The sequence below is a fragment of the Triticum aestivum genome, chromosome 7D, assembly GCF_018294505.1.
Source record: "Triticum aestivum cultivar Chinese Spring chromosome 7D, IWGSC CS RefSeq v2.1, whole genome shotgun sequence".
Taxonomy (NCBI): domain Eukaryota; kingdom Viridiplantae; phylum Streptophyta; class Magnoliopsida; order Poales; family Poaceae; genus Triticum; species Triticum aestivum.
This window is the reverse complement of record NC_057814.1, coordinates 65,343,072-65,355,364: the sequence shown is the minus strand read 5'-3', so window position 1 is coordinate 65,355,364 and position 12,293 is coordinate 65,343,072. Positions and strand designations below refer to the sequence as shown.

The window sequence follows — 12,293 nt, the reverse complement described above, 5'->3', positions numbered from 1 at the left end:
TAGAAATCATAAGATGTTCGTTGTTTAAAAAAATGTTCTTGATTTTGAAAAACAATGTTCATGTATTGAAAAAAATTCGTGAATTCAAAAAAATATTAATAAAAACATTCATTGATTCAAAAACTGTTCTGCGATTCAAAAATTGTTAGTTGAACAAAATTTAAATTCAATTAAAAAGTGTTCACAAAAGTATTTTTAAGAAACACGTTTTTCATTTTATGTTTGTTTTCATTTTTTTTGGAGAAAACAAGCCAGAGAATCGCTACAACACATTTATTTTAGATTAAATAAATCTCTGCAGCATGGAAATAGGGCGGCCGGCTCGCTACAGTTACTAAAATGTGCGGGTCCAAATATGCACGGTCACTCTTATGATCGATTGGTTTTGTCCTATTTCCGTCCACGGACAACAAATCAAAATGTACTGACCAAACAAGGTAGCCCTCGAAAAATCAATACATAACTGAGCAAACAAGGTGTAAACCTGCGCAGACAATTCATGGCAATGGCATTCCTCACGCCCGTCGCACTCTTCTTCCTCCTATAAATACACGGTGGTAATACACCGCTCAAATACGCACCCACTCGGCTAACTATTACCTCCATACGTGTATCCGCCGGTGATCACGAGCTTGCAGTCAACAGGATGAGCGGGACCAAGTCGTCGTGGCCGGAGCTGGTGGGCATCCTGGCGACGCTGGCGGCCACTCAGATCGCGCGCGACAGGCCAGACGTCGCCGTCGAGGTGCTGCCGCCGGGCGCCCCGCTTACACCGGACTACAACGCCGAGCGCGTCCGCGTCTTCATCGACAACAACGGCATCGTCTCCCAGACCCCGGTCATCGGCTAGGCTCCCGGCCGTGAATGGAACGTATGAAACCGCCATGCATGTACGCTCCACCGTCGTCCCTGCAGTGCACTAGTACTGCTGCGACTGTATACGCTATAATAATGGAATAATGAACACCATGTATCTTTTCAGTGTATTGTTCAACCGCATATGCTATGCTCCTCTCCTTTCGTTTTCCTCTTTATAAGCCGATTTGTTTGACCTGTGAACATATCTCAGATGGTTAGGTTTTTTGTTTAATTTATATATTTGACATTGGTGCTCCTATTTTTCTAGATTTATTTTAATCTTTCCGACGATATTAATTCAATGCGAGGAGACGTTCCCTTCCACTACCAAGGCTCTTGTAGGGACTTTGTCAATCTTAAGATGTTGTGACATCTCAGTATCTCGGAGGTGCTCATAGGGATAGGTTGTTCGTAGGTTCATAGGGTTGAGTGTATGTGTGTATATGTGATCAACTATGATTGTACTGTGTTAAAAAAATAGCCAATTTGTTGAGTCAAAAGATAGAAAACAATAACCGAGAAAAACGACGAGAATACCACTAACCCGAAGTGGAATATGAAAACAAGTCACTATACCAAACATAAGGCGACCTAGGCCACCGAACCGGAACTGAACCAAGCTGCCTTGGAAAACCACCGGACCCCGACGCATCGAACACACCAAGCAATCACCGGAGAAGGCAAGCGTCTACCCTCTTATTGTGGGTCATGGAGCTCGGATTCTGCCTGTAGACCACGAGGAACAAGAACGATAATCACGAGGACATGTGTAAATCATAGGAGACCAATGAATCCATTCCACATCAGAGCCCCTAAGAAGCTTTTGTACTTTTTTCTACTTCCGAGAAGTGATTAGAGCATGGTCTATGCGTCATTGCAATACACACAACCACCTTTATTAAAGTTGGTGCAAGACAATGAGGCCAAACTCGTACTTTTCTGTGCTAATAATGCATACTACAAAGAAGTAAAAAACATTAACCCCAACTCATATTTCATGTCATCCCTGTGATCATACGTGCACATGCAAGACAATTTGAAAAATGGACTAAAAATAGATCGATTAAGAATACACTGCTAGTTAAGTGCTATTTCCAGCTCATTGTGGTACATGGATGTTGGTTTCTTTTTGCTCGGTTATCCAGGTCATAGTGAAACTGGACGTTGGGGTTTTATGAGAAAAAACCTATCATCCTGTTTCTTACATAAGAATTAAAATAATAATATTCTTGTATACATGTATAAAATTTGTAGCTTCTGCGGCTACAAGAACTTTGCTTTCTGCTGGCAAGATCTATTTGTCCTGCACTTCTTTTGATTTTGCTGATAGGAAAATGTAGAGCCCAGCAATCACCACTGTTGTGCCGAACAAGCTGCACATGTAGAAAAAAGGTGAACAGTTCAATCCCTTTTTGCCCAACTATAGTAATTATAAAGAAGTAAAACCTTTTACTTGAATCAAAAAGATGGCACGGGGTGAAGAGGGAGAAGAAGCGAAAAGGGACAAACCTTCCTGTCGTAATCTCGTCGCCTATAAAGATGGAGTCCAACAAAACAGTGAATACCACTGACAATGGGCTGAACATCGGAGGATATGCTGGGCCTCGCTTGGCCACGACCCATGAGTTCAGGCTATATTTCCCCGCCGTTGCAAGTGCCCCCTACATCAAATAATTTCCTTGTTGATTTCCTAGTGAATAATTTTCCATAATGGGTTTTCATTTACTAGTGATTTTGTTAATTTTGGCAGAATTGTTTCAAAGAAATTTTGTGTTGCTTAGCTTCAAATATGTCTCAGATTGTAATATATATTTTTGGATATTTGCTAGACCCACTGACTCACAGAGTAGAAGATGGTCAGAAGGTTGAGATCCCACCCTAGCTTCCATGCGCTCTTATCCCTACTCAATATTATTCCAACTAGTGCTGTTTGAAATCCTCCAACCAAACATGTCACCATGGACGACCAGTATTTGTATGGATACACCTTCATAACCTTTGACTGCATGAAAATAATGAAAGTATTTCAAATAATTTCAACTAACAAAAACAATACAGAAGATAGAAAATGAATGTTCTAGTCGTCCCAATCTGGTGTCGAAGTTCTCCTTGCATGCAACAAGATCATCATCAACTCATTCATAACATGCAAATAAAAGCATTGCTAGTTATATACATGAAAAATAATAATTAGATTTACTAGATGCACACTGATTACATCAACCAATTAAAAGCATGGTCAACGATGAACACATCTAGAACCAAAGTTTAGGCTGATTACACTTAAAAGGTTGTAATGGTACTAGTACGGTGGTAACTTCATAATTAGTGGATGCTAACTAGGGAAAAAGATATCGCCGGAACATACCATATATGATCTAGTTTTGAATCTCTTATTAATACAAATTAAAGCTGACGATGAAGACGGATCTCAATTTTTTGGCACGTTTAAGGAGATAAAATAGTTTGAAGATTAAATTTACCAACAATTATGATGATGTCACCACTTTAGCCTCTTAATGCATGCATGCAAGTAGATCTCTCCACTACTATCCTTCCTCTCCTCTCATCATGTCTACCCGCTGTAAGACCAAAGAGGACTCGTCTCCCTAGTCTAATTATAAATAATTTAACAGACTTAACAAAAAATAAGAGGGATAGCAGCAACAAGTCATTGCATGCTCGGTCACCTGAATCAGGTACCAGCAAGCAAGTGTGATGCTGCTGCCTACCAAGAATATTGTCCCTCTTAGATGATTGCCTGCAACCTCCGTCGTGTTTTGCCCCATGTGGCGCAGAACGGGTTTCCAAAGATGCAGTGTCTTGCCCTTGTAAAGGCTGATGAGCATTGTACCTCCAACCGACAGCACAACGCCTACGACCTTGAGTGATCCAGCTATGCTCAAGATTTGCAATGTCTCCATTCTAATATGTTCAGGCATATCACATAGGTGTTTGCGAAAATAAGATAGAATAGTGGTTATTGATTATCAAAAAGTTGATTTTGGACGTTTATTGTGAATGAATACATGAATAATGACAGAAATTTGGTACCTGAAGATGAGCGAGAGAATGAATGTGACCAGCGGAATTATGTTCAAAAAGATGACGGCATAAGCTGGCGTTGTATCACGGAGACCATAGTAGTATAGGCTCATTGGCACCGCATACCTACATACATGACGTGGAGTTCATGTGATCCAATATTTTGTTCACACAATTCACCCTCTAACCACGTATGCATTAGATTAAAAGTGACTACTTTTGTCTCAATTTTCCTTTGCGGGGTACTTAATTTTCTCTCTAATCGAAGCTCTTTGCAGACCGCTATGTATACACATAGTTGACCTACAGAACAAGTGTAACCTATTACACCCTATTACTAATCACTACTCCATAATATAGCGTCTTTGACTTAGTTCATATTTTGTTCAAGCATCTAACTGAAGTTTACTCCTGAGATACTCTTTTGAGATTTTAACATGCATGTCTTTAAGATTAGACCTTGCTAGAGACCAATTGTATCCCATTACTAATCACTATAATATGTCGGTTTTGACTTATCATGAGTTTGGTTGCTGGTCAAGCATCTAACCGGAGTTTAGTCATGAGATACTCTTTAGGAGATTTTAACATGCATGGCTTTAAGAGTTGACCTAGCTAGAGAACAATTGTGCCCCGTTAATAATCACTATGATATGGCGGCTTTGACTTATCACGAGTTCATTTGCTAGTCAAGCATCTAACAGAAGTTTGCCCATGAGATACTCTTAGGATGTTTTTAACATGCATGGCTTTAAGAGTGGACCTAGCTGGAGAGCAATTGTACCCCATTACTAATCACTATAATATGGCGGCTTTGACTTATCATGGGCTCATTTGCTGGTCAAGCATCTAACCAAAGTTTGCTCAAGAGATACTACTTAGGAGATTTTTTTTTTAACCTGCAAGGCTTTAATAGTTCGAAAGGAAGTACAAAAGTAAGGAACACACACATTGGAGCCCACGTCTCCCGTTTCTATGTTGACTTGATAGATAACAACATCATTATAATTTATATTTCCACTACAACGCGATGCATGGGGAACAATTCGCCCTATAAAATTACCGATAATTTAAAAGTTGCATTGTCGGTACCGATAAAAAAAGAGCAAACTTGACGATGTCTCGCAGTTTTATATAGTACAACTGCAGTTGAGAAGCCCGAGGCTATAACCCGCGGATTGAAGTAATAGGTTTGTGCTTCACTTGTGCCAGAAGTAGAGTGCCCAACATAAGTGTGCTCGAATTAATAGTATAGTAACTGCATGCTGTGGAGATAACACACTTTCAACAACATTGTTATATAGTACGTAGTTTATAATGTTACAAGTGTATCTTATATGTAGTTGAAAGGCCCAATCCCATGTCTAACGGATATAAACAATAGGTTTATGCTTCACTTGTGCCCACAAGTGGAGTCCCCAAGACAAGTGTCGTCTCAAATACTAGTTTAATTAACTGCATATGTTGTGGAGGAGCTAACAAACTTTTAATTAATCGAGAATGTAGGATAAGCTAGTACAGTATGCATACATAAAAGGACATCGAGAGATCGACCAGCTGAATGAGTAGTGCAATGTGCTGGATTCACTGAGATCCACGTTGTATGCCACTGAAATTAAGTATATCACTGAACCTGAAGCTGGGACGTAGTGGCTCGTTTGGAGTTTTGGACGTGGCCTAGACCAGGACATAGGCGGTATCACACACTAAACTAATAGCCTGCATTTAGTTTAGGGGGTCATCCAGACCGAGTCTCCCGTGACACCACCGGGTGGGTCTTGCTACGTCCGCCCCTGGCTAAGGCGTGCATGCATAGATCGAGGCAGTACCAGAACAACGTAACGAAAAACAGTTCATGGCAACTATTTGCGCGTCGACAGCATGCAGGTGCAGTGTATGTACTGACTGCGTACCCGATGAAGGCGTTGAGGAAGATCCATCCCGTGGCGTGCCAACCCATCTCCCTCCACTTGCCCCTGCATGCACGCGCACAAACGGAACCCGCAGCTAGATTAGCTGGTTATAAGAATCCATGAGGGATCACAATGACACTTATATCCAACAATTACGAAAGACACTGAAAGAAAATAGTAGCGGGTACAATAGAAAGATAACAAGACACAAGATAAACAGTAAAAAAATAAAATTACATTGAAAACCATACTTGCCATCTACTTCCTGCTATTATAGGCTAGGCTGTCCACCAAATTTTGAAAATTGCACTGAACGGATAGTAAAGGAAATGAATATTTACATGTAGCCTCACCATGCCAGACTTTGAAGATCGCAATAACGACTCGTAGATAGAAAAAGGATATAGTAACCACTAAAGGAACATCGGTTGGAGATCACCTCACACAACATGGCTTGCAATCTTTCGCCACTAGTCTATAGGGCTCACACAACATGGCTTGCAAAGTTTTAGCTAAAAATAACATTCGAAGAGCCCTCAAACAAACATATATGTACGTTTTTTAGCAGTGATTTTGTTTTTTTTGTGAGGGCTCCACGAAGGTTATTTGTTGCTGAAACTTTGCAAGAACATCAAATCTTTGATCCCTGAAAGTTTCAGGATTTAAAAAAAAAACATTTTTTTAAGAATTTACTGTTCATGAGGGTGTAGGGGCACCCGGGAGCTGTTACGCATTTCTCCGAGAAGGTGTCATTCGCAGGTCCTGCGTAGACTGTCGTCCGTGGTGCAATTTCCAGGAACTAAATCTGAGCGAAATAAGTACCCACTAGAATGAAGAGAAACGGACACGTCCCCTACTTGTCTTGCCACCGACACGGCCGCCGGACAGGAGAGACGACGGTGTGGAGGAGAGGACCTTGGGTGGCAGAAGGGTGTTGGGAGCGAGCAGAACCGGTGTGCGAGAGGACAATTTCGAAGAGCCCGTGTGGCAGTTTTTAAAGTTAGAATAACTGAAAACTAAGTATAATTAATTGACAGTAAATACATAGATAAGCATGCCGCACACACACGTACTTTTCAAAGATGAGCGCCAAGGGGAGGATGAAGGCGGCGCCGAAGAGGCTGCGGTACGCGAGGAGGGCGAATATGAACATGCCGCCGCCGATAGACACCTTGGAGAGCAGGATCATCCCCGTGATGAAGAGCTGCACCAGCACCATGGATGCCGGCGCCTTCCACTCCCATCCCGCCGCCTTCTTCGTCTCTGCCGCCTTGGGCTCCGCCTTGATGTCCACCTTGACGTCCGCCTTGATGTCCATCAGTCACCGGCGATCGTTGCAAGCTTTGCAGCCGGCTCAATTGATCGACCTCCGGCTGTATATCTATGGACTACAGGTGGTGGACAGGGCGCGCTATGGACAAGGTATATCTATGGACTACCTGGCCAGAGGGGCATGCACTTTGAATGAGGCTGAAACTTGAGGTTGCGTACGCACGTAGATATAGGAGCGGGCTCGTGCAATTCGATGCTCGCCTGCCTCGGGTACATACGTCAGTATGGATGTGAGAGAATTTGGCCCTGCATGTGGATGTGGTCTTCCCCTGATAAACGCATCGTACGAGCCGATCTGCTGTGACAGCCTCACGATCGACACACAAAATGCTTGCATGGGTCATGCACACGTACACCCGGCCGGTGATCTGCACTGGACCGAAACGTACGTTACGTAGTGCATAAGTCGTAGACGAGTTATGTTTGATATGATCCCAAACGATCGAACGCGCGTAAGCATGGTCGTGCAAGGCAATTTGTCAAATGGACTGGGGAGAGATGGATTAAAAATGCATTGCCAAGTAAGTGATGTTGTCATCTCTCTGTGGCTTACATGGATGTTCGGACCGGCCGTTGGGGTCCTACAGAAAACCTTGTGATCTTCCATCTAATGTATTATGATCTTCATGTATACAAGTACAAAATTTGTCCTTTCTGTAGCTATACACAAGAACTCTGCCTGCCAAGGATGAGATCTATTTGTCACGTACTTCTTTTGATTTTGCCCATAGGAAAGTGTAAAGCCCGACAAGCACCATTGTTGTACCGAGCAGGCTGCAAATATAGAATAAAGAAGACCAATTTCATTTATTTTCTGTTCAACAATACCAGTTATAGAAAATATGAGTTTACCATAATCAAAAAGACTGGAAGAAGAAGCTAAACGATCGTACCTTCCGACTGTAATTTCATTGCCTATGATGATGGAGTCCAGCAAAATTGTGAATACCACAGACAATGGGTTGAACATCGGAGGATATGTTGGGCCTCGCTTGGCAACAGCCCATGAGTTCAGGCAATATTTCCCTGCTGTTGCAAGTGCCCCCTACACCAAATGATTTCATGTTGATTTCCTAGTGAATGCTAATACATCCACTTTTTTTCAATTACCAACTGAATAATTTAAATCCTCAATGGATAATTCCAAAGAAATTCTCAGTTGCCTAGCTTCAAATGTATCTCAGGTTTCGCAGAAGAAACATGTATCTTATGTTGTAGTCTATTTTTACATTGATATTTTGTGAGATCAACTGACTCACCGAGTACAAGATAGTCACAAGGTCGAGATTCCATCCTAGCTTCCATGCGTTCTTGTCTGTATTCAATATTATTCCAACTAGTGCTGTTTGGAATCCTCCAACCAAGCATGTCACCATGGATGACCAATACTTGTATGGATACACCTTGAGAACCTTTGACTGCAATAACATGTTATTATTGCTCTACGCTCCAGTTTCTGCTAACAGAAATAACCAAAACTTTTAAAAACAAACATTCTAGTTAATTATGGCTCTACGGTGGACAACCCAATCACGTGTCGAAGTTCTTACATGCAACAAGACTATCATGATCTCAATCATGACATGCAACTAAAAGCATTACTATTTACACACAGGGAGACAATGGTTGCTAGTTGCACACATGGAACAACAAGCACAATGAGATTATTGAATTAAAAGCTGGTTTCGGTAATAAATATGGGTTCTTGCTTAACCATTTCCTCGGCTCAGAAATCCATTTTCATCGTTAGCCCAAGTACCTCAAACTAGACTGGACTTGGGTATTATTTCATCAAACTATTTTACACTCGTTTATTACCACGCGGTAAGTTATCATCCTATTTTGTAACGTGTTACCATGCCATCTAGTAAGTACATTGTCGGCATGTTGGTAAAAAATTAGCATATAGCTAGTCTGGTAAGTGTATCCTCACTCTTCTCATTATGGTAAATATCACAAGCCAGTGTGATAATTACATCACCACCATGTTAGTGAATAATACTAACACTGATCATGATTATTAATACATAAACTGGTAAGTTTTCACCAAACATCATAGTAAATACTCTCTCTGTAAACTAATATAAGTTTTCACTTGGTTAGTTTAATCTTCATGACCTAAAAGAACTTATATTAGTTTACAGAGGGAGTACATCATTATCATGATAATTACATCACTACTATGGTGGTAAGTAAGAGTACCGAAACATAGTGGCGAGTAACTATCATCACACCATATAGAGTAACAACGTGGTTACTGCATCAACATTATTGTAGTACTGTTTATTTATAAATTAGTACTATAAATACAGTGCAAACTTCTAGGGGCACTAACTAGTGGTGTCCATGCTATATCAGCTCTTTGCAAATACGAGATTACACGTGAACAAAAAGAGATGAATACTCTTTGGGTGACGCATCTAGAACAAAAAATGATGCTATTGTCCTCTCAAACTAACCAAGTGAAGTGAAAGGTGGCAATGTTGGTACTAATATGATGATTACTTACAAGATATTGTATGGAAAGTTTGAATGCAAAATATATCGTCAGAATGCCCATACAAGATCTAGTTTTCATCAAAACAAAGATGACAGTGAACACAGATCTTAACTTAGTGGCACCGTTTTTGAGTTATTATTTATTGAAAATTGAGATGTATTAACAATCTCAGTGATGCCGCTTCCATCTCTTGAATGCATGCAAGTAATATATAACTCACTCCCATACTCTCATGTCTCTCCTCTCAACAAGCATGCATGCTATTGAGAGTGATAAATGGGTCGGCGAAAAGGCCAAGTGAACCACATCTCAGATTTTCCTCATGGAGTAGCAGTCCCTTAGAGCAACCAGGCCAGGAAAAATACAAACGGTGAATGCTGAAATAGACATCACATCTGACGGCCAGAAACTAGCCTAACATGAAACATGACGGCTGAAATGGCTCAGGGCTTGAGAGGGCTGGGTTTAGGTTTAGTTTTACTGTCCAAATGAGCATACATCTCCCTAGTCGTATGCTAAATAATGTAACGTACTTAACAAAAAGAACGAGGGATACCAGCAACATGTCACTGCATGGACGGTCACCTGGATCAGGTACCAGCAAGCATATGCGAAGCTGCTGCCTACCAAGAATATTGTCCCTCTTAGTTGATTCCCTGCACCCTCGGTTGTTTGTTCCTTGGGGTGGATCTTCAGGATGGGATCCCAGAGATGCAACGCCTTGCCCTTGTAAAGGCTAATGAGCATTGTGCCTCCAACAGAGAATAAAACGCCTGCAATCTTCAGCGATCCAACCACACTCCAGATTCGCAACGTCTCCATTCTAAATGTTCACGCATACCACATACGTGGGTTCGAAAATAAGATAAAAATATAATGAAAGTTGATTAGCAGTTAGAACATTTGAATCCATCGCCCCGAGTTTGCATCCTTTTGTGGGTTGTGAAGGAGTTGATTTAAATAAATGCTAAGTTTATTGTGAATGCATGGATAATGAAGAAATTTGGTACCTGAAGACGAGCGATAGGATGAAGGTGGCCAACGGAATTAGGTTCACAAAGATGACGGCGTAAGATGGTGTTGTGTCACGGAGGCCATAGCAGTATAAGCTCATCGGCACTGCGTACCTGTATATGATGTTCATTTAATTAGTTCATAGAAGTATATATTGTTTGGACTAGTATTTTTTTCACGCAGATGGCCCTCTAAGGCTCTAAAATCAGCTATGTATTAGCTTAAATGAAAGTGACTACTTTTCTCTTTTCTTATGTGAGGGACTGATCAGGGGTACTGTTCTCTACGACTGAAGCTCTCGTCATCCAAACACTATAAGTCTACTATATAAACATATAGCTGACTTGGAGAGAATAATGTACCCTAGCACTAATCACTATAGTATGGCAGCTTTGGCTTATCACAAGTTCATTTGGTAGTCAAGCATCTAATCGAAGTTTGCTAATGAGAGATCCTTTATAGGAGATTTTTGACCTGCACCAGCAATAATGTCTTAAAGCGTTCAGGGGGTACAACATCGATTGTTATAATAATTTATAAAGTCAATTACGTACATAGTTGGTGCCGATATGTATAGAGCAACTAGGCCATTGAGGTACCCAAACAAAATAAACAAAGAAAAACAGTTCATGACAATCATTCGCACGTCAGCATGCGCGCAGGTGCAATGTACTAACAGCGTTTGGACCTTGGACTGATGAACAAACGTACCCGATGAAGGCGTTGAGAAAGATCCATCCCGTGGCGTGCCATCGAATCTCCTTCCACTTGCCCCTGCATGCGCGTAACCGAAATCCACAATACCATGCATGAGATCAGAACTGGCAACTGTTTTCTTTTCCAGTTTCAGTGCTGCAAGATTCGAAACCTATGGATAATCAAGAGTGAATACCTTTCGAAGATGAGGGCCAGTGGGAGGATGACGGCGGCGCCGAAGAGGCTGCGGTAGGCGAGGAGCGCGAAGATGAAGATGCCGCCGCTGATGGACAGCTTGGAGAGCAGGATCATCCCCGTGATGAACAGCTGCACCAGCACCATCGACGCCGGCGTCCTCCACTCCCACCCCGCCGCCGGCTTCTCCCTCTCCGCGCCGATGTCCATGGATCGATCGTTGCGGCCGATCAACCGCCCGCCAGCTCTCCGTGCATATATGGACTAAAGGTGGACAGGGCTACCTATCTTGATGACCAGCAAAGCATGCACTCGCTGAAACTTGAGAGTTTCCCATATATGTACGCACATAGGGGCCGGCGGATCCGTCCGTGGTCTCGTGTGTTCCCCTGCCTCGCCTTGCTCGGGTCAGGGGAGGGGGAAGGGAAGTGAATTTTGCCCTCTGTGGTGTGGTGGGTGTCCCGCACCCTGATAAACGCATCGTATAAGAGTCTGTTGTAACAACCTCACGCCATGCATGCATGGGTCGGTCATGCGTATTGCATACACCAGCCGGCCGGTCTGCAGCACCAGGCCGTGACGTCTTCCCGGTTTACAAACGGTTTAGATTTCTCTTGGGGTTCTGACAAGGGTTCCAGCCACGCTTGTTGGTTTTGGCCCAAAAAAACAAAGAATATGTACATGCAACTTTTTTGTTTCAAAACATGGCACAATCGCAGATGTTTACAAACATGTACATA

At 42.1% G+C, this 12,293-nt stretch overlaps 2 protein-coding genes across 2 annotated transcripts; both read right to left on the bottom strand.

Annotated features, from left to right (window-relative positions):
* Positions 1 to 1,893: 1,893 nt before the first annotated feature.
* Positions 1,894 to 7,263, bottom strand: LOC123168571 (WAT1-related protein At5g64700-like). The gene is made up of 7 exons (XM_044586457.1): positions 6,890 to 7,263; positions 5,817 to 5,879; positions 3,913 to 4,029; positions 3,549 to 3,783; positions 2,702 to 2,860; positions 2,368 to 2,519; positions 1,894 to 2,231 (listed from the first exon to the last, which is right to left on the bottom strand). The coding sequence occupies exons 1-7, from the start codon at positions 7,132 to 7,134 to the stop codon at positions 2,153 to 2,155; spliced, it is 1,050 nt and encodes a 349-aa protein (XP_044442392.1). The 5' UTR covers positions 7,135 to 7,263; the 3' UTR covers positions 1,894 to 2,152.
* Positions 7,264 to 7,700: 437 nt separating this feature from the next.
* LOC123168381 (WAT1-related protein At5g64700-like) lies at positions 7,701 to 11,986 on the bottom strand. Its single transcript, XM_044586250.1, has 7 exons — positions 11,555 to 11,986; positions 11,374 to 11,436; positions 10,659 to 10,775; positions 10,234 to 10,471; positions 8,408 to 8,566; positions 8,042 to 8,193; positions 7,701 to 7,922 (listed from the first exon to the last, which is right to left on the bottom strand). Exons 1-7 carry the CDS (start codon positions 11,761 to 11,763, stop codon positions 7,844 to 7,846), a joined length of 1,017 nt encoding a protein of 338 aa, XP_044442185.1. The 5' UTR covers positions 11,764 to 11,986; the 3' UTR covers positions 7,701 to 7,843.
* Positions 11,987 to 12,293: the final 307 nt, after the last annotated feature.

Bases quoted from the DNA above. Each gene is read 5' to 3' on its own strand.
- LOC123168571 (XM_044586457.1), bottom strand. From the start codon at position 7,134: ATGGACATCAAGGCGGACGTCAAGGTGGACATCAAGGCGGAGCCCAAG. The intron at 5,880-6,889 runs GTACGTGTGTGT...GCGTGCATGCAG, and splicing joins TTGGCGCTCATCTTTGAAAA to GGGCAAGTGGAGGGAGATGG. The intron at 2,861-3,548 runs GTGACCGAGCAT...ATTTTCATGCAG, and splicing joins CTTGCTGGTACCTGATTCAG to TCAAAGGTTATGAAGGTGTA.
- LOC123168381 (XM_044586250.1), bottom strand. From the start codon at position 11,763: ATGGACATCGGCGCGGAGAGGGAGAAGCCGGCGGCGGGGTGGGAGTGG. The intron at 10,776-11,373 runs GTACGTTTGTTC...CATCATATACAG, and splicing joins TTTCTCAACGCCTTCATCGG to GTACGCAGTGCCGATGAGCT. The intron at 8,194-8,407 runs GTGAGTCAGTTG...CATTTGGTGTAG, and splicing joins TTGTGACTATCTTGTACTCG to GGGGCACTTGCAACAGCAGG.